This window comes from Oncorhynchus tshawytscha, unplaced genomic scaffold (genome assembly GCF_018296145.1).
Source record: "Oncorhynchus tshawytscha isolate Ot180627B unplaced genomic scaffold, Otsh_v2.0 Un_contig_8524_pilon_pilon, whole genome shotgun sequence".
NCBI classification, from domain to species: Eukaryota; Metazoa; Chordata; class Actinopteri; order Salmoniformes; family Salmonidae; genus Oncorhynchus; species Oncorhynchus tshawytscha.
This window is the reverse complement of record NW_024608089.1, coordinates 29,270-48,466: the sequence shown is the minus strand read 5'-3', so window position 1 is coordinate 48,466 and position 19,197 is coordinate 29,270. Positions and strand designations below refer to the sequence as shown.

Below are 19,197 nucleotides of genomic sequence, written 5' to 3'. Positions count from 1 at the left end.
ACAAATTTAGATTATTTATTTACTAACCAGTTATATGATAACATAAAATAAATATACACAAACAGTCTAGGTTATTGGTTAAAACTTAATCAAATGGAAACAGGTCCCTAGTGGACCAATGCAAGATGGAGCTTCACACACAGAGAGAAAGAGAGAAATTCCACACTTGGATACATTTGTAAACTATGCTTAGTTTCAGCCCTAACACCTTGCCCTGAACTGCCCCTGTTATGGGTAAAAAGTGTAATGCATGTATTTATGTGTTGAAGGTCTCTGTTGGGTGTCTCTTTGTGGGTCGAGTTCCGCTTAGTGAGAAAAGTTTGGCCAACGCCTTGTTCATTCGTCTTCAGGTGTTAGTCTCCAAACTTTTCCAAACTTTTCCAAACTATGTCACAATATCCTTTCTCTTAGTTGTCAGTTTCCTTGCACTCGTTCTGTGAGAGTGGGCTTCTGAGGAGGCTAATCAACCGTGTCGATGCTCCCGGCGTGGGTAAGAGGGCCATGTAGACAACCGGTGACTTGAAAAGAATAGCTCAAGTTCAACTTCCTAGATACAGTACTTAGAATAGCTACTCCACCATAAACTTGATTGTTCAGAGATTTACTTTGTCTTCAACCTTGTGTTGCGTTTTATGGGTCACGACTAGCAGTAGACCTTGGCTGCAGTGCGTGTTCAATTTAGTCTGATATGTAAATTCTTATTTAGCCATTTTACATATTAAACCTTCGTTGCTCATTGAAAATTGTGAAAGACTCACCGCAGGTTAATGAGAAGGGTTTGCTTGAAAAGATGCACATACTCTCTCCAATACAACCCAACATTGCAGAGTTGTCTTAAATCCTTTTCCACACACAGTCTGTGCCTGTATTTAGTTATGCTAGCGAGGGCCGAGAATCCACTCTCACATAGGTACGCGGTTCCAAAGGGCATCAGTGTCTTAACAGCGCGATTTGCCAAGGCAGGCTCCTCTGAGCACAGCCCAATCCAGAAATCTGGCAGTAGCTTCTGATTAAATTACATTTTCACAGAATCACTTGTTACAATTTTGATGAGGCTCTCGTGTTCAGATATCGGTAAGTGGACTGGAGGCAGGGCATGAAAGGGATAACGAATCTAGTTTGTGTCATCCGTTTCAGGAAAGTACCCGCGTATTTGCACACCAAAACTCACTCAGGTGCTTTGCTAGATCACATTTGACATTGACCATAAGCTTGAGTTCATTTGCACACAAAATAAATCATACAATGATGAAAAGACCTGTGTGTTGTCCATGTTAACAAAGTTAACCATTTTCACTGTAGTCCCCAAAACGTCTTTCAAGCTGTCAGGCATTCCCTTGGCAGCAAGAGCCTCTCGGTGGCTGCTGCAGTGAACCCAAGTAGCATCGGGAGTAAGTGCTTGCACGCGCGTTACCACTCCACTATGTCTCCCTGTCATGGCATTTGCGCCATCAGTACAGATACCAACACATCTTGACCACCTAAGTCCATTTGATGTCACAAAGCTGGCCAGTACTTTAAAAAGATATCCTGTTGTCCTGGTTTCCAGTGGTTTGCAGAAGAGGATGTCTTCCTTAATTGACCCCCCAAAAGCGTAATGGACATATACCAGGAGCTGTGCCAGGCCCGCCACGTCTGTTGACTCATCCCACTGAATTCACTGGCTTGTATGCGAAGCAGTAATTGTTTCAAAACATCTGCCATGTCACTGATGCATCATGAAACGGAATCATTTTTTAAAACATTTTCCCCCAGCCATATCCACGGAAGCAGGAAGAATTAAGTCCTCCACAATAGTATGGAGCTTGCCTGTCCTAGCCACTTGGTGACTCACCAAGACGCTTCTAGCCCCTTCTTATGAATGGTATCTGCAGCTTTTATACATATCTTACTACTCGAAAGTAGTCTCAACTCTCGCTCAAAAAACTCCTGTGGCTTATTTTTCAAATTGGCATGTTTTGTTTCTAAATGACTGGTTAAGAGTGGATTTTTCATTGAGTTGTGAGATATAACACACTGTGGCTGAGGAAAGGCACTATTCCCAATATAAGTGAACCACAAATCAATGCAGTTTTCACCATATTTGCACCTCTTCGATGGTCCAACATCCGTCTGTTGTTCAGTGCTTTCCTGGGTAAAGGGGCAGTAGCTCTTCGGCTGCATCAGAATCACAACTGTCAGTGTCCATGCTAGCTGGGCTAACAACAAACGTAGAATAACTGATGCTAGCATTGGATGTGCTCGTGAAAGCAGAACAACTTGTGAAGTCGACAGGTGCGGTACTGCTGGTAGTACCCGTGCTACCAATAGAGCTGGTATGTGTCTCTATAGACGCGGGCTAAAAAAAAACACAGCAAAACTGACCAGATGTACACTCATCAGTAAAGAGAGGCTAACATTCTATGATGCTCCCTTTCCCCTGCATTGTTCTCTCACAGTGAGAAACAATTGTATCACAATAGTGTTCTACACTTTCTTCATTTGATCCAATTCAACATTGCCAATTATTTTATGAGATGAGAATTAAGTGGAGTGACAAATCTTAGCTGGTGTGAGAGAACTGATAAGGCTTCTCTCAAGTGTGTAGCCGTTGGTGTGTTTTTACATTGGACAATCGGGAGAAGTTCTTGCCACAGTAAGAGCAGAAGAAAGGCTTCTCTCGTGTGTGTGTTCTCTGATGACCGTTTAGCTCAGCTGATGATTTAAAACATTTTCCACAGTCAGAGCAGTAGTAAGGCTTCTCTCCTGTGTGTATACGTTCATGTCGTTTCAGGTGGCTCGATTGAGAGAAACTCGCACTACAGTCAGAGCAGAAGTAAGGCTTCTCTCCTGTGTGTGTTCTCTGGTGAACTTTTAGCTCAGTTGATGTTGTGAAGCATTTTCCACAGTCAGAGCAGGAGTAAGGCTTCTCTCCTGTGTGTGTTCTCTGGTGAACTTTTAGCTCAGTTGATGTTGTGAAGCATTTTCCACAGTCAGAGCAGGAGTAAGGCTTCTCTCCTGTGTGTATACGTTCATGTGTTTTAAAGTGGCCCAGGTGAGAGAACTTATTCCCACAGTCAGAGCAGGAGTAAGGCTTCTCTCCTGTGTGTGTTCTCTGGTGAACTTTTAGCTGAGACGATTGTGTGAAGCATTTTCCACAGTCAGAGCAGGAGTAAGGCTTCTCTCCTGTGTGTATACGTTCATGTTGTTTTAGGTGGCTCGAGTGAGAGAAACTCTTCCAACAGTCAGAGCAGGAGTAAGGCTTCTCTCCTGTGTGTATACGTTCATGTTGTTTTAGATGTCCACGTCCAGAGAAACTATTTCCACAGACAGAGCAGGAGTAAGGCTTCTCTCCTGTATGTATACGTTCATGTTGTTTTAGGTGGCTCGATTGAGAGAAACTCTTCCTACAGTCAGAGCAGGAGTAAGGCTTCTCTCCAGTGTGTACTCTCTGATGAACTATCATAGCCCTTGATGTGGTGAAATTCTTCCCACAGTCAGTGCAGAAATACAGATTCTCTCCCTTATGTATTTTTAGGTGTATTTTTAGCTTTGATAGAATTGGGAAAATCTCCTCACAATGTGGGCAGTGGTGAGACCTGTTAGCTCTGTGATCTTCCTGCTGTTGCTCTCTGGATGTAGAGAATGTCTCAACATGATCTCCTGTGTGAACATCAGAAGAACCAGTCAGTTGGTGTAATATACAGTACCAGTCAAACGTTTGGACACACCTACTCATTCAAGGGTTTTTCTTCATTTTTACTATTTTCTACATTGAATAATAAGTGAAAACATCAAAACTATGGAATAACACATGTGGAATCATGTAGTAACCAAAAAAAAGTGTTAAATCAAAATAGCTTGTATTTTAGATTGTTCAAAGTATTCACCCCTTGCCTTGACAGCTTGGCACACTCTTGGCACTCTCTCAACCAGCTTCACCAGGAATGTTTTTCCAATAATCTTGAAGTTCACACACATGCTGAGCAATTGTTGGCTGCTTTACCTTCACTCTGCAATCCAACTCATCCTAAACCAACTCAATTGAGTTACGGTCTGGTGATTGTGGAGGCCAGGTCATCTGATGCAGCACTCCATCACTCTCCTTCTTGGTCAAATAGCCCTTACACAGCCTGGAGGTATGTTGTGTCATTGTCTTGTTGAAAAACAAATGAGTCCCACTAAGCCCAAACCAGATGGAATGGCGTATCGCTGCAGAATGCTGTGGTAGCCATGCTGGTTACATGTGCCTTGATATCTAAGTAAATCAGACAGTGTCACCAGCAAAGCACCGCCACAATGTCACATCTCCTCCATGCTTCACGGTAGGAAATACACATGCGGAGATCATCCGGTCACCTATTCTGCGTCTCACAAAGACACGGCGGTTAGAAGCAAAAATCTGAAATTTGGACTCATCGGACCAAAGGACTGGTTTCCACAGGTCTAATGTCCATTGCTCGTGTTTCTTGGCCCAAGCAAGTCTCTTCTTATTGGTGTGCTTTAGTAGTGTTTTCTTTGCATCAATCCGACCATGAAGGCCTGATTCACACAGTCTCCTCTGAACAGTTGTTGTTGATGTGTCTGTTACTTGAACTCTGAAGCATTTATTTGGGGTGCAATTTCTGAGACTGGTAACTCTAATGAACTTATCCCCTGTAGCAGAGGTAACTCTGAGTCTTCCATTCCTGTGGCGGTCCTCATGAAGCCCAAACCATAGCGCTTGATGGTTTTTGCGACTGCACTTGAAGAAACAGTCAAAGTTCTTGAAATGTTCCGGATTGACTGAGCTTCAGGTCTTAAAGTAATGATATAAATTACATTCTCTTTGCTTATTTGAGCTGTTCTTTCCATAATATGGACTTGGTCTTTTACCAAGGGCTCTTCTGTATACCACCCCTACCTTGTCACAACACAACTGATTGGCTCAAATGCATTAAGGAAAGATATTACACAAAATAACTTTTACGAAGGCACACCTGTTAATTTAAATGCATTCCAGGTGACTTCCTCATGAAGCTGGTTGAGAGAATGCCAAGAGTTTGCAAAGCTGTCAAGGCAAAGGGTGGCTACTTTGAAGAATCTCAAATATATTTTAATTTGTTTAACACTTTTTTAAACTACACGATTCCATACATGTTATTTCAGTTTTGATGTCTTCACTATTATTCTACAATGCAGAAAGAAAAACCCTTCAATGAGTAGGTGTCCAAACGTTTGACTGGTACTGTACATGTCAATCAAATTTACCTTTTTACATTAGCAGTTGTCACAAAATGCTTTACAGAAATCCAGACTAAAAATCACAAAAGAGCAAGCAATGCAGATGTAGAAGCACAGTGGTTATGAAAAACTCCCTAGAAAGCAGGAACCTTGGAAGAAACAGAGAGGAACCAGGCCCAAAGGGGTGGCCAGTCCTCTTCTGGCTGTACTGGGTGACATACACTACATTTAAATGTTTGGGGTCACTTAGAAATGTCCTTGTTTTGAAAGAAAAGCAAACATTTTTGTTGAATAAAATTGATCAGAAATACAGTGTAGACATTGTTAAATGTTGTAAATGACTATCATAGCTGGAAATGGCTGATTTAAAGAAAAGGGAATATCCACATAGGCGTACAGAGGCCCATTATCAGCAACCATCACTCCTGTGTTGCAATGGCACGTTGTGTTAGCTAATCCAAGTTTGTCATTTTAAAAAGGCTAATTGATCATTAGAAAACTATTTTTTTAAATGATAAACTTGGATTAGCTAACACAACATTCCATTGGAACACAGGAGTGATGGTTGCTGATAATGGGCCTCTGTACGCCTATGTAGATATTCCATTAAACAAATAATTTAAAAAACAGTTTCCAGCTACAATAGTCATTTGCAACATTAACAAAAAAGGGGCGTGTCATCCTCCACTCACTATCACAAGGGTTAGTAATGTTAGAGAATTTCCAGTCATCTGGTGTTTTTCAGTACCTATAGTGTTCTCTTTGAAGTAGAAAGAAGAATCGATAGAAGGATAAATATTAGACATGTGTAAGCAGAATGAAGGCTGAGCCCATGTGAATGTACAGAGCTGGATCAACATCGAGTTAACCATTAGAAATGTAAAGAACAGAACATAAGCAGAATCCATGTGGATGAGGCAAGGTAGATCAACACAGACGTGACTGGTCTGGGCCATATCTGATCTTGTGAAGGCTACTGGACATGCACATGGGTTAATCATACATAGACAACATCAGCCTGAACTTGTGAAGACCTTTGGACAGGAACATTAGCTAATCAGTTATAGGCACCTTTAGACCTGCGGTAGGAGTGTGTGTCACGCCACCAATATAATCTATCTGAGGCAATAAGAAAGGCAGCAATATTAGGGTGGCCAAAGCTAGAAGGAATTACTATTTTACATAAAGTGGAGTGACACTGTTATGTATGGGTAAAACTGTATAAAAGCAGAGTCCTGAGAATGGAGAATCAGTTCTTCCATGGAATTGCTCGGGTTTGTTACTTTTGTAATAAAGTCCATTTGAATTCACAAGCTCCGGTATCTGAGAAATATTTTATTCAATATTTCCACGACAGTAACCACACAGACACATTTCATAGACATTTTTAAAAAACACTGGCAGTTTGTCTACTTGTTGGCAATACTGGTGTCAAACCATGCAAGTCTCAGTAGCATGAAATAACATCTACCTTCTCATTGAAACAGTTCATCATGAAACAGTTCTACCACAACTTTTCATACACAGTGGGAAGTTGAAATAAACAACACACACTTAGAACCTGCTCTTACCATGAGAAACAGATGTCCCAATCTTCTCCTCCTCTTCTTCATCTTTAATGTTGACATTCAGCTCCAGTGTTTGACTGCAGTCTTCCAGCTTCACTGATGCCATCTCTGGATCCTGCAGTGCAAACTGGGCTCCACTGTCACATTCAGGACCCAGTGACTGTAGGTTTGGACTCACTGTGGAAGGAGAGGGGCAGGCTAAGCTTGTCCTCATTGTTCTCATACTTCATTATAGTCTGCCTGTTGTAACAATGACAAACAGGCACCAAAAGTTAATCTTGACAGTTCCTGCTATTTCTTTATTCCCTCAAAATATATTATATTTCTTCTTGTTCAATGATCTAATTCAGTGCTTGACTTGGACAGAAATAGTTGTCGATACTCATTTTGTGTGCTGGTACTGTTTATATTTAGGTGCAGGAGCTTCATAATACATTTGAGCTAATATTCTACTTAAGAAACAAGCAGAAGCAGTAGAAATTTGAGGTGACGGTACTCAGCTCTGGTGAGCTCCTGTCCAAGTCAAGCACGGATCTCATTTCAATAGATCAGGTAGCTAAGAATTGACAAAACCTTAATTAATTCAAATTAGACAAAGTACACACTTCAAAAATAGCCTACACAGCGTAAATGCACTTAATCTATAGTAGATTAAATTCACATAAATACATAAATGACAACAAAGCATTTAGTACAAGGTTACAGTATGTTTATCGCAACACTATGTACTATTTTCCTGAATAACATTGTCTTCACCATCATTTCAAATCAAAGACGAATAGTATTTCTGTTCACACCATAGTAACATTTATAGATAAAAGATAGAAACAACTTAATGTGTCTGAATATTAGTACACATGTAGAAAACTGATGATCATTACATTAAGCTTCAAAACTGTAGTGCAACCGTGAAAATGTCTCTCTGCACCCGCTTTCTTTAGTTCGTTGACGCAGACCGAGTGGGCGCCGCCATTTTACCAGCTCGTGAATTTTACACAAAACCAAAAACATGCCAAACGAACTCAGAAATCTCAAATAAATTGATTATTTATTAAATGACCTTGAGGAAATGATGTACATCCATCCAGACAAACCCGAAGTGTCTAGCTATGTGATTATATATGTGTATCACGTTCACTCGGTTTGACACAAAAATAACACCTCAACCCTTTACCAAACGTGATAATACGTTAATAACGGATGCTACCTAGCATGGTATGACATGTTCTTTCGAAATTAGAAAGTTTAAACGTGCCATTATAAACCTGTAGTAATACATATAAACAGACACAAGGGTTATCGTCTTAACATCACAGTTCTCACGCTTCATTTATTCTGAAGAATGGTGCGTGCCTGCCTGGAACTTCCTGTTACCCCTCTACCACAGTGCAGCCACATATAGAACAATGAGACAGACATTTCACCCTGATTGATAAATTGGAAACGCTAAGCGCATGCTTCACCTCACTACCAAACTAAAATATGTTATGAACAGAGTGGACTACGTTTTGTAGACCTTGCCCTTTTCAGAAGTGTATTTTTGATGTATTTTTTTATAAATCGCTTTGTTTAGAAGTAACGCAAAGGTGACTTGAGTTATTGCACACGAGCGCTTCACAGAGGTGATGTTCCCTAACAGAAATATGCAGATGTGAGCTAGAACGCGCTAATAGGATCTCGTTACCTTGTGCTTGGCTCTGCCCACTATGACCCAGAACAGACTATGGGACTAATGGGGATTCATAATAAATATTCACAGAGGAGGCGATCCCTAACATAAATATCCCGATGTGTGCTCGGACGTGCCAAAATGATCTCGCTAGAGTGTGCTTGGCTCTGCCCACAATGACTAATCTATTCCCATTGGAACCGACTGGTTTAGTTATAAAAAAACATGGTGCAACCCTCCGTGCTTTCAGGGATTATTATGTCCCTATCCCATTATATGAGAAGGGCGGTACTTAATTTGAGCCGGATCTTCCGGCACCTCTCAGTTTTGTAGTCTTTCGTTCTTTGTCAGGATCAGGTAACCAAGCTCTTGTGGCATGAAAAACAAATGTCCACTATTTGCAATGTAAAAATCCGAATAAAAGCCATCAGCGTAATTACATTTGGATTCCTCTGCAATTGTCATGCCTCCTAAAAAAAAACATAATGTGAAAACGTGCCTGATATTCTAAGAATTGATTCATGTTAGGCCGTCCCAGGTTTATGCAACATTGTAGCCTATTTAGGCCAAGGCGTGGCCATTGCTGTGGTGAGAGAGAAGCACGCCTGTATCTCTCACAGAACTAAAATGAGATTCACTTTGGATGATCTCTCTCTCTCTGTGTTGTTATAGACATGAGCCGACAACTCATCTCTCCAGCATTGCACTTCATAATTTATTTCCTATAATATTTCTAATACCATCGCTAGAAAACACAGGTTGTAAAGCAAATAGATCCTGCTGAATAGAAAATACTAATCTGTCTGTTACCAAGTTATCAACTTCCAAATAGGTCTATTGAGAGAACAGCATTGTTTTTACAAGGTAAAGCAAGAGAGATAAGCTTTTGTCCGGTGAGTGAGCTGCACATCATTGGGTGAGTCAGTGAAACTGGAAAGCTTGTTTAGGACTATAACTTCCTCCTCATATTGTACAATGTGTTTCTCCTCACACCTGGCCTAGGCTATTGATGGATTAGAGACAAGGTTGTTTTTATTGATCTCAGATTATGTTTGTCAGTGTCAAAGTAGTCTGTCATTTTGGTCATTGAGAGGTATTTAAAAAAACATCTGCAAAAGTCTCCAGTCATATAAAATGATGTAGAATTGCATGAAATCTGTTTATAAAAGGCCACATTTTTCCAGGACTCCAGGCTACAATAAATGTACTCTGTGTGCAACTTCTGCAAGCAGCTCCACACCACTGCTGTATGCCAGTACACTAAAGCCATGGTAATGCATGCAATGCTTTATTATAAAAGGTATTTTATTTAATGTGTTCTGCTACCGCAGAGACCCCCAGGTCACCCCCCCTCTCAGGCTCACTTTTGGTTCCAGCACCTCCCAATTTCCACATTAAGCACTGGAGAAATGGGTAGCTGCTGCTGCCTCCTCTGGGACACGTCTCCTTTACATAGAGTTATTCAGGCTGTTGATTGTGGCCTGTGGAATGTTGTCCCACTCCTCTTCAATGGCTGTGTGAAATTCCTGGATACTGGAGGGAACTGGAACAAGCTGTCGTACACATTGATCCAGACCATCCCAAACATGCTCAAAGGGTGACATGTCTGGTGAGTATGCAGGCCATCGAAGAATTGGGACATGTTCAGCATTATCAATTGTGTACAGATCCTTGCGATGTGGGGCTGTGCGTTGTCATGCTGAAACATGAGGTGATGGCGGCAGATGAATGGCAGGACAACGGCCCTCAGGATCTTGTCATGTATTGAACACTAACCAAACGTCAGTGAGTACCAGATTGAAAGCCTACATTCTACCAGTTTCAAATCAACTCAATGAAATTGAAATCAGAAAATGACCGCTGGACAGCAAAATCAGAGAATTGGAGAGGGAAACTTTTTGAGATAACTCAGTAGAAGTAATCAAGGAATTATTTGCTCTTAAAGCTCAGTATGAAGAACTTTCCACCTCAAAGGCTGTAAACAGCTTAACTCGGCTGAAACAGTCCTATGATCAAGGTGAAAAACCTTGTAAATTGCTGGCCTGGCGCATTTAGAAGTTAAATTCAGACCGAGCCATTCCTGCAATTCATAATTAACAAGGACAATTATCAATAGATTGTGTAGAAATAAACCAAACATTTGCTTCCTACTACAACACACTTTACAACTCTGAATCTCCTGAAAACTAATCAGGTCTTTATGTTCCCTCTATGTCAGAAGACACTAAATTGTATCTGGAAAAGGAATTGGATGGTGTTGAAATATCTGATGCTATTTTCAATATGAAGGGAGGTAAAGAGGCAGGTCCAGATGGGCTCCCAATAGATATTTAGAAGATAATTAAGGACAAATTTCTAGGTCAACTTCTGGATATGTACAGTGTATTGGGGTATGATATGCTGTAGAGCTCAGATACAGACAATAAACACCCGCCTGAGATTGTTGCAATACAATTGGATAATGAGAACATATATCACCCTGTTAAGCTCCACAAATTTGACCCCAATACCCCAGACCTGTGTGTTAAATGTAACACATATTTAGGCACCTTGTATCATTGCCTGGAGGAATGTGTTGAGATACAAACGTTTTGGAGCTCAGTACTGCCCTATATCTCTGAGATGACCTCCACCCAAATACCACTAATCCATAAACTGTCCCTCCGAAATCTTTACCCAGAGACTATTGATTTACATAGGAGAGAAAAGAAAATGGTTGACCTCTGTCTATTACAAGCTAGATGTTTAATTGCTCTCCACGGGAAGTATGTCAGTTCCCTCACTTAATTAACATCAAGCCTGGCTCTTGAAAAATGTACTTATATAGTGAAAAAGAAAGCCCCAGAGTTTCATAATATTTGGGATCAGTTTTGTGAGTTTTTACAAACCAGTGATTCTAGAAGCATTGGAACTGTAAATCCTCTATTTTTGATGTGAATATTGGCTCTAGTTCTTAGAGGTATCTGCATTATCTGCATATTACACTTTTTATTTGGAAATGTTTTAGTATCCTTCCCCAGATCTGTGCCTCAACATAATCCTTTCATGGAGTTCTACAGACAATTCCTTCGACCTCATGGCTTGGTTTTACTCTGACATGCAGTGTCAAATGTGGGACCTTATATAGCCAGGTGTGTGCCTTTCTAAATCATGTCCAATCAATGTAATTTACCACAGGTGGAATCTCAATCAAGTTGTAGAAACATCTCAAGGATGATCAATGGAAACAGGATGCACCTGAGCTCAATGTTGAGTCTCATAGCAAAGGGCCTGAATACTTAAGTAAATAAAGGTATTTCTGTTTTGAATTTTTAATACATGCACAAACACTTCTAAAAAACCTGTGTTTCCTTTGTGAGGAACATTGGGGCGGCAGGGTAGCCTAGTGGTTAGAGCGTTGGACTAGTAACTTAAAGGTTGCTGACAAGGTACAAATCTGTCGTTCTGCCCCTGAACAGGCAGTTAACCCACTGTTCCTAGGCCATCATTGAAAATAAGAATTTGTTCGTAACCGACTTGCCTAGTTAAATAAATGGTAAAAACATATTTTTCATACACAGTGGGAAGTTGGAACGAACAACAAACTTAGAACCAGCTCTTACCATGACTAACAGATGTCCCAATCTTCTCCTCCTCTTCTTCATCTTTAATGTTGACATTCAGCTCCAGTGTTTGACTGCAGTCTTCCAGCTTCACTGATGCCATCTCTGGATCCTGCAGTGCAAACTGGGCTCCTCTGTCACAATCAGGACCCAATGACTGTAGGTTTGGACTCAGTGTGGAAGGAGAGAGGCAGGCTGGGTTTGTCCTCACTGTTGATGTTACCGGCCTCAGACTTAATCTGAGTCAGCCTGTAGTAAAAGAGAAACGGACACAAAAGTTATTGTCTTGACAGTTCTGGCTCTTTATTCTCTAAAAATATTGTTTATATTTAGGTGCAGGAGCTCCACAATACTGTTGAGCTAATTTTCTATAAGAAGAACATGAGCTCAAACAGTAGAAATTTGAGGTGCCAGTACTCAGCTCCGGTGAGCTCCTGTCCAAATCAAGCACTGATCTCATTTCAATAGATGAGGTAGGTAAGCATTGACAAAACATTCATTAATTCACATTAGACAAAGTATCCACTTTAAAATCAGGCTACACAACTTAAATTAACTTAATCTATAGTAGATTTCCCGAATTCGCATAAATGACTCAAAAACCATTTAGTACACGGTTGCCTTTTGTTTTAGGCAGCCCTATGTACTATTTTCCTGAATAACCTTGTCTTCACTGTATTATTTAAATCAAAACCAATAGTATTACCCTTTCACACCATAGTAACATTTATAGATAAAGATAGAAACAACTTAATGTGTCTGAATATTAGTACACATGTAGAAAATTGATAATCTCTGCATGGATTTCTTTCACTGTATTCACAGGAATGTCCCTGTATTGATGTGTAATATTGTTATTATTGTTGCAGTAAAAAAAAAAAAAAAAAAAAAAGAGTGGTGCCGCCATTTTACCAGCTCGTGAATTTTATACAAAACCAATAACTTGCCAAACGAATTCAGATATCTCAAGTAAATATATTCTTTAGAAGGCTTACACGTGCTATTACATACCTGTAGTAATACACAGAAACGGACACGAAGATTATCTTCTAGACCGCATCGTTCTAGCGCTTTCTTTATACTGAAGAATGGTGCGCGCCTTGCCGGAACTTCCTGTTCTCCCACTAACACCGTCCGTGCATTCCGGGGTCCTTGAGAAGGCCCTACCCCATTACATGAGAAGGGGGTCGTAGCCTCCTCCAGGACACATCTCCTTTGCATAGAGTTGATCAAGATGTTGATTGGGTAATGCTATTTCTAGAATGTTTGCTGGTCTGTGGAGCAACCAGACGCTGCACTTGACACATTTATTACATTGATTATTCCAGTTACTAATAAGTCCTCACCAATTAAGGAAATTACTGTAAAAACTGTTAAATCTCCTTGGATTGATGAGGAATTGAAAATTTGTATGGGTTGAGAGGGATAAGGTGAAAGGAATGGCAAATAAGTCTGAGAGCCCAACTTAATTGGCAAATGTACTGCAAATTAAGAAATAATGTGACTAAACTAAATAAAAATAAACTACACTATGAAACAAAGATAAATTATATAAAGAATGATAGTAAAAAGCTTTGGAGCACATTAAACAAAATTATGAGAAAAAAAGCCAACTCGGCTCCTTCATACATTGAATCAGATGTCTCATTTATCACAAAACCCACTGATATTGCCAAGATAAACAAACTTAGGGATGACATGCCAGCAACAAATGCTGACACTACACATCCAAGTATATCTGACCAAATTATGAAAGACAAGAAATGTACTTTTGAATTCCGTAAAGTTGGTAAAAAAGATTGTTGTCTTTCAACAATGAGAAGCCACCGGGGTCTGACAATCTACTAGAAAGGGTGTGTCCTCAGGCCTGGAGGGAGCTAAAGTCATTCCGCTACTAAAGAATAGTAAAGCCCCCTTTATTGGCTCAAATGGCTGACCAGTCAGCCTGTCAACAAACTTCGGGACAAAATTATGTTTGAGAAGTACACTCGACACTCAACACTTACACAAATTACTCATGATTGGCTGAGATAAATTGAAGCTAAAATGATTGTGGGGGCTGTCTTGTTAGACTTCAGTGCAGCTTTTGACATTATCGATCATAGTCTGCTGCTGGAAAAACGTATGTGGCTCAACTACGTCTCGATATGAATAATGTGGAAATTGAGCAAGTTGAGGTGACTAAACTGCTTGGAGTAACCCTGGGTTGGAAACTGTGATGGTCAAAACATATTGATACAACAGAAGCTAAGATGGGGAGAAGTCTGTCCATAATAAAGAGCTGCTCTGCCTTCTTAACAACACTGTCAACAAGGCAGGTTCCTAGTTTTATCGCACCTAGACTACTGTTCAGTAGTGTGGTCAGGTGCCACAAAGAGGGACTTGGGAAAATTGCAGTTGGCTCAGAACAGGGCAGCACGGCTGGCCCTTAAAAGTAGACGGAGAGCTAACATTAATGACATGCATGTCAATCTCTCATGGCTCAAAGTGGAAGAGAGATTGACTTCATCATTACTTGTTTTTTTAAGAGCTGTTGACACGCTGAATGTTCCGAGCTGTCTGTTTAAAACTTCTTATGGCAGGGGGGCAGTATTGAGTAGCTTGGATGAATAAGGTGCTCAGAGTAAACTGCCTGCTACTCAGACCCAGAAGCTAAGATATGCATATTATTAATAAAAAAACACCATGAAGTTTCTAAAACTGTTTGAATGATATCTGTGAGTATAACAGAACTAATATGGCAGACAAAAACCTGAGAAAAAAATCTGAGGTTTGTAGTTTTTCCAACTCTTTGCCTATACAAGATCATGTAAATTTAGTTGAATTGCACTTCCTAAGGCTTCCACTAGATGTCAACAGTCTTTAGAACCTTGTTTCAGGCTTTTACTGTGAAGGGGGAGCGAATGAGAGCTGTTTCAACCAGGTGTCTGGCAGAATGCCATGAGCTCAGTCTCGCGCGCACCCGTGAGAGCGACCTGCGTTCCATTGCATTTCTAAAGACAAAGGAATTGTCCGGTTGGAACATTATTTAAGATTTATGTTAAGAACATCTTAAAGATTGTTTCTATACATCGTTTGACATGTTTCTACGAACTGTAACAGAACTTTTTGACTTTTCGTCTAGACCTAGTGCTCGTGCCTCATGAATTTGGATTTGTGAACTAAACGTGCGAACAAGGAGGTGGTATTTCGACATAAATGATGGACTTTATCGAACAAAACAAACATTTATTGTGGAACTGGGATTCCTGTGAGTGCATTCTGATGAAGATGATCAAAGGTAAGTGAATATTTATAATGCTATTTCTGTCTTCTGTTGACTCCACAACATGGCGGGTATCTGTATGGCTTGTTTTTGTGTCTGAGCACTGTACTCAGATTATTGCATGGTGTGCTTTTTCCGTAAAGCTTTTCTGAAATCTGATACAGCGGTTGCATCAAGGAGAAGTATATCTATAATTCTATGCATAACACTTGTATATTTTATCAATGTTTATTATGAGTATTTCTGTAAATTGATGTGGCTCTCTACAAAATCACCGGATGGTTTGGAAGCAAAACATTACTGAACATAACGCGCCAATGTAAACTGAGATTTTTGGATATAAATATGAACTTTGTCGAACAAAACATACATGTATTGTGTAACATGAATTCCTATGAGTGTCATTTGATGAAGATCATCAAAGGTTAGTGATTAATTTTATCTCTATTTCTGCTTTTTGTGACTCCTCTCTTTGGCTGGAAACATGGCTGGGTTTTTCTGTAACTAGGTCCTGACCTAACATAATCATATGGTTTACTTTCGTCGTAAAGCTTTTTGAAATCGGACACTGTGGTGGGATTAACAAGTTTATCTTTAAAATGGTGTATAATACTTGTATGTTTGAGGAATTTTAATGATGAGATTTCTGTTCAAATTTGGCGCCCTGCACTTTCACTGGCTGTTGTCAAATCGATCCCGTTAACGGGATTTCAGCCGTAAGAAGTTAAAAATACAAGCACATAGCTAGGAAACCCATGACTACCCCACAAGACATGCCACCAGAGGTCTCTTCACAGTCCCCAAGTCCAGAACATACTATGGGACGCGCACAGTACTACATTGAGCCATGATTACATGGAACTCTATTCCACATCAGGTAACTGATGCCAGCAGTAGAATCAGATTTAAAAAGCAGGTAAAAAATACCACCTTATGGAACAACGGGGACTGTGAAGAGACAGACACAAAAGGTACAGACACATGCATACGCACACATTGTGATATTGTTGTATTGTGATATTGAACATTTTGTGTTGTGAAGATGTGGTGGTGTAGGGATGTTATATGATGTACTGTTTTATCTTTAGCTCATTCAGAACAAACATAGTTCACTGTTTTAATCTGTTGTTTTACATGTCATGTGAATATGTTGGTGTGTTTGGATCCCAGGAAGAGTAACTAATGGGGATCCCTGATAAATACACAAATACAAACCACTCCAGGGATCTTCCGCTTATACCACCTTTATATACCTTTATATAACACCTTTATTAAACTCCAGCTATAACACCTTTTATACCACCTTTATACCACCTTCAAAGGAAAAACAAATAAGTGCTGCCAAATATAACAATATGCATTACATAAATATTACAAAAGTGTGTAAATAAGACCTATTAAACACGTATGTAAAACCACATTGAGGACATAGCATGTTTTCATTAATCATTGGGTACATCATACAAAAAACATCATAGTAATCTTCAATTGGCACATAATTCATGTTCAAATTCACAACATAACATACACAGGCATTTCATCATTAAGTCCTTTAGGAGATAATGTCTGGAGGGTGAAAATCCCAAAACATTCTCTTTTACTCAGAGTTTTATTAATATCTTCTCCCCTGTCTGACTTCTTAACTTTCTCTATGCCACAAAATCTAAAGGTAGAAATGTCCTGCTTTAGGTCATTAAAATGTACTACGACTGGATAATCCCTGTCGTTTCTCCTGTTTGAACTTTTATGTTCACTAATTCTCTGTTTGAGAGAGCGGGAGGTTTTACCGACATAGCAGAGCCCACATGGACATTTAATAATGTAAAAACATGGGTGGTGGAACACGTAATAATGTCATTTATTTGGATTTTCACCCTCCAACAGTCTGACCCTCCATATAGTCTTGGGCATATATTGAGCTCTAACAAAGGGCCATGCGAAAGGTCTGTTGAAATGAATACTGTAATGATGTTGAGAATGGTAACACAAGTTTCTTCTCTGGTTCCATTATCCAATAGATAGATAGTGGGTAATTCTTGAATTGAATGGGAAATATTGTCTCTGGACTTTGGAACCTAATAAAACGCTGTTATTTAAAAAACAAATTTAAGTTATATGAAATGAGTCTGTAGTTTCTAAATGATAGTGAGTGGAGGATGATTTGAAATCAGTCTGTGTAGTTACTAACCCTTGTGATAGTGAGTGGAGGATGATATGGGTCATCATTTTTAAGTTTGTTGTTTGTTCCAACTTTCCACTGTGTATGAAAAGTTGCAGTAGAACTGTTTCATGATGAACTGTTTCAATGAGAAGGTAGATGTTATTTCATGCTACTGACACTTGCATGGTTTGACACCAGTATTGCCAGCATTTGTTTTATTCACTGGGCTATCTGGAGTGATCAGAGAGTAGAATAAAGAAGTGAAATAGACAAACTGCCAGTGTTTTAAAGTTCTATGAAATTAGTCTGTGTAGTTACTAACCTTTGTGATAGTGAGTAGAGGATGACCCCTTTTTAGCTTTCATCTCTTACCCACTTTTAGAATAGTTTTATTCCCCTTTTGTGTTGTAAAGCCTACTGATATGAATACATACAGTACCAGCCTACTGATATGAATACATACAGTACCAGCCTATTGATATGAATACATACACTACCAGCCTACTGATATGAATACATACACTACCAGCCTATTGATATGAATACATACACTACCAGCCTACTGATATGAATACATACACTACCAGCCTACTGATATGAATACATACACTACCAGCCTATTATGAATACATACAGACCAGCCTACTGATATGAATACATACAGTACCAGCCTACTGATATGAACACATACACTACCAGCCTACTGATATGAACACATACACTACCAGCCTATTGATATGAATACATACACTACCAGCCTACTGATATGAATACATACAGTACCAGCCTATTGATATGAATACATACACTACCAGCCTACTGATATGAATACATACACTACCAGCCTATTTTCACATACATTGTAGAATAATAGTGTTGTCATCAAAACATATGAATACATACACTACCAGCCAACAGTTTGGACACACCTACTCATTCAAGGGTTTTTCTTTATTTTTACTATTTTCTACATTGTAGAATAATAGTGTTGTCATCAAAACATATGAAATACACATATGCAATAATGTATTAACCAAAAAAAGTGTTAAACAAATCAAAATATATTTTATATTTGAGATTCTTCAAAGTAGCCACCCTTTGCCTTGATGACAGCTTTGCACACTCTTGGCATTCTCTCAACCAGCTTCAAGAGGTAGTCAGTCACCTGTAATGCATTTCAATTAACGTGTGTGAATTAGTGGAATTTCTTTCCTTCTTAATGTGTTTGAGCCAATCAGTTGTGTTGTGACAAGGTAGGGCTGGTATACAGAATATAGGCCTATTTGGTAAAAGACCAAGTCCATATTGTGGCAAGAACACCTCAATTAAACCATTTGTAACAGAATTTTAGTTAGTCCAGGATTAAGTTTTCCTTTCAACACCATGGAGTGAATCCTTACCACTGCTACACCTGGCTATTGGCCACCGGAGTCTCGTCTGGCAGCCGAACAGGTAATTCAGCCTCATTTACTGCTGATATGACTGACCTGCTTAAACAAATATGGTTTCTACTGACTCCTTGTGGATTTGTGTAAGTCGATAAGAACCTTCTAGTTAAAATAAAGGTTAAATAATAATAATAAAATATGTACATGGTAAAATCACCACTGTAAAACACACAAGGTGTTCACTCTTTAGGCCCACCTTCCTTTCTGCGTTGGACTTCAGCCTCATGTCTGGGGTGGAACATCTACTTCTGAAAGCACCATGCTTAGATTCATAATGACATC

At 39.6% G+C, this 19,197-nt stretch overlaps 1 protein-coding gene across 3 annotated transcripts; it reads right to left on the bottom strand.

Moving 5' to 3' along the window:
• Positions 1-1,754: 1,754 nt before the first annotated feature.
• LOC112239025 (zinc finger protein 501-like) lies at positions 1,755-13,164 on the bottom strand. 3 transcript variants are annotated; one of them, XM_042312857.1, is made up of 5 exons: positions 13,053-13,164; positions 12,042-12,290; positions 6,774-6,947; positions 3,082-3,642; positions 1,755-2,997 (listed from the first exon to the last, which is right to left on the bottom strand). In XM_042312857.1, the coding sequence occupies exons 2-5, from the start codon at positions 12,142-12,144 to the stop codon at positions 2,576-2,578; spliced, it is 1,260 nt and encodes a 419-aa protein (XP_042168791.1). In that variant the 5' UTR covers positions 12,145-12,290; positions 13,053-13,164; the 3' UTR covers positions 1,755-2,575. The 3 variants fall into 3 exon arrangements, with proteins under 3 accessions (XP_042168791.1, XP_042168790.1, XP_042168789.1); XM_042312855.1 differs by having other exon boundaries at positions 1,756-3,642; XM_042312856.1 differs by lacking the exon at positions 13,053-13,164 and having other exon boundaries at positions 1,755-3,642; positions 6,774-7,010; positions 12,042-12,129.
• Between the last annotated feature and the right edge of the window lie 6,033 nt (positions 13,165-19,197).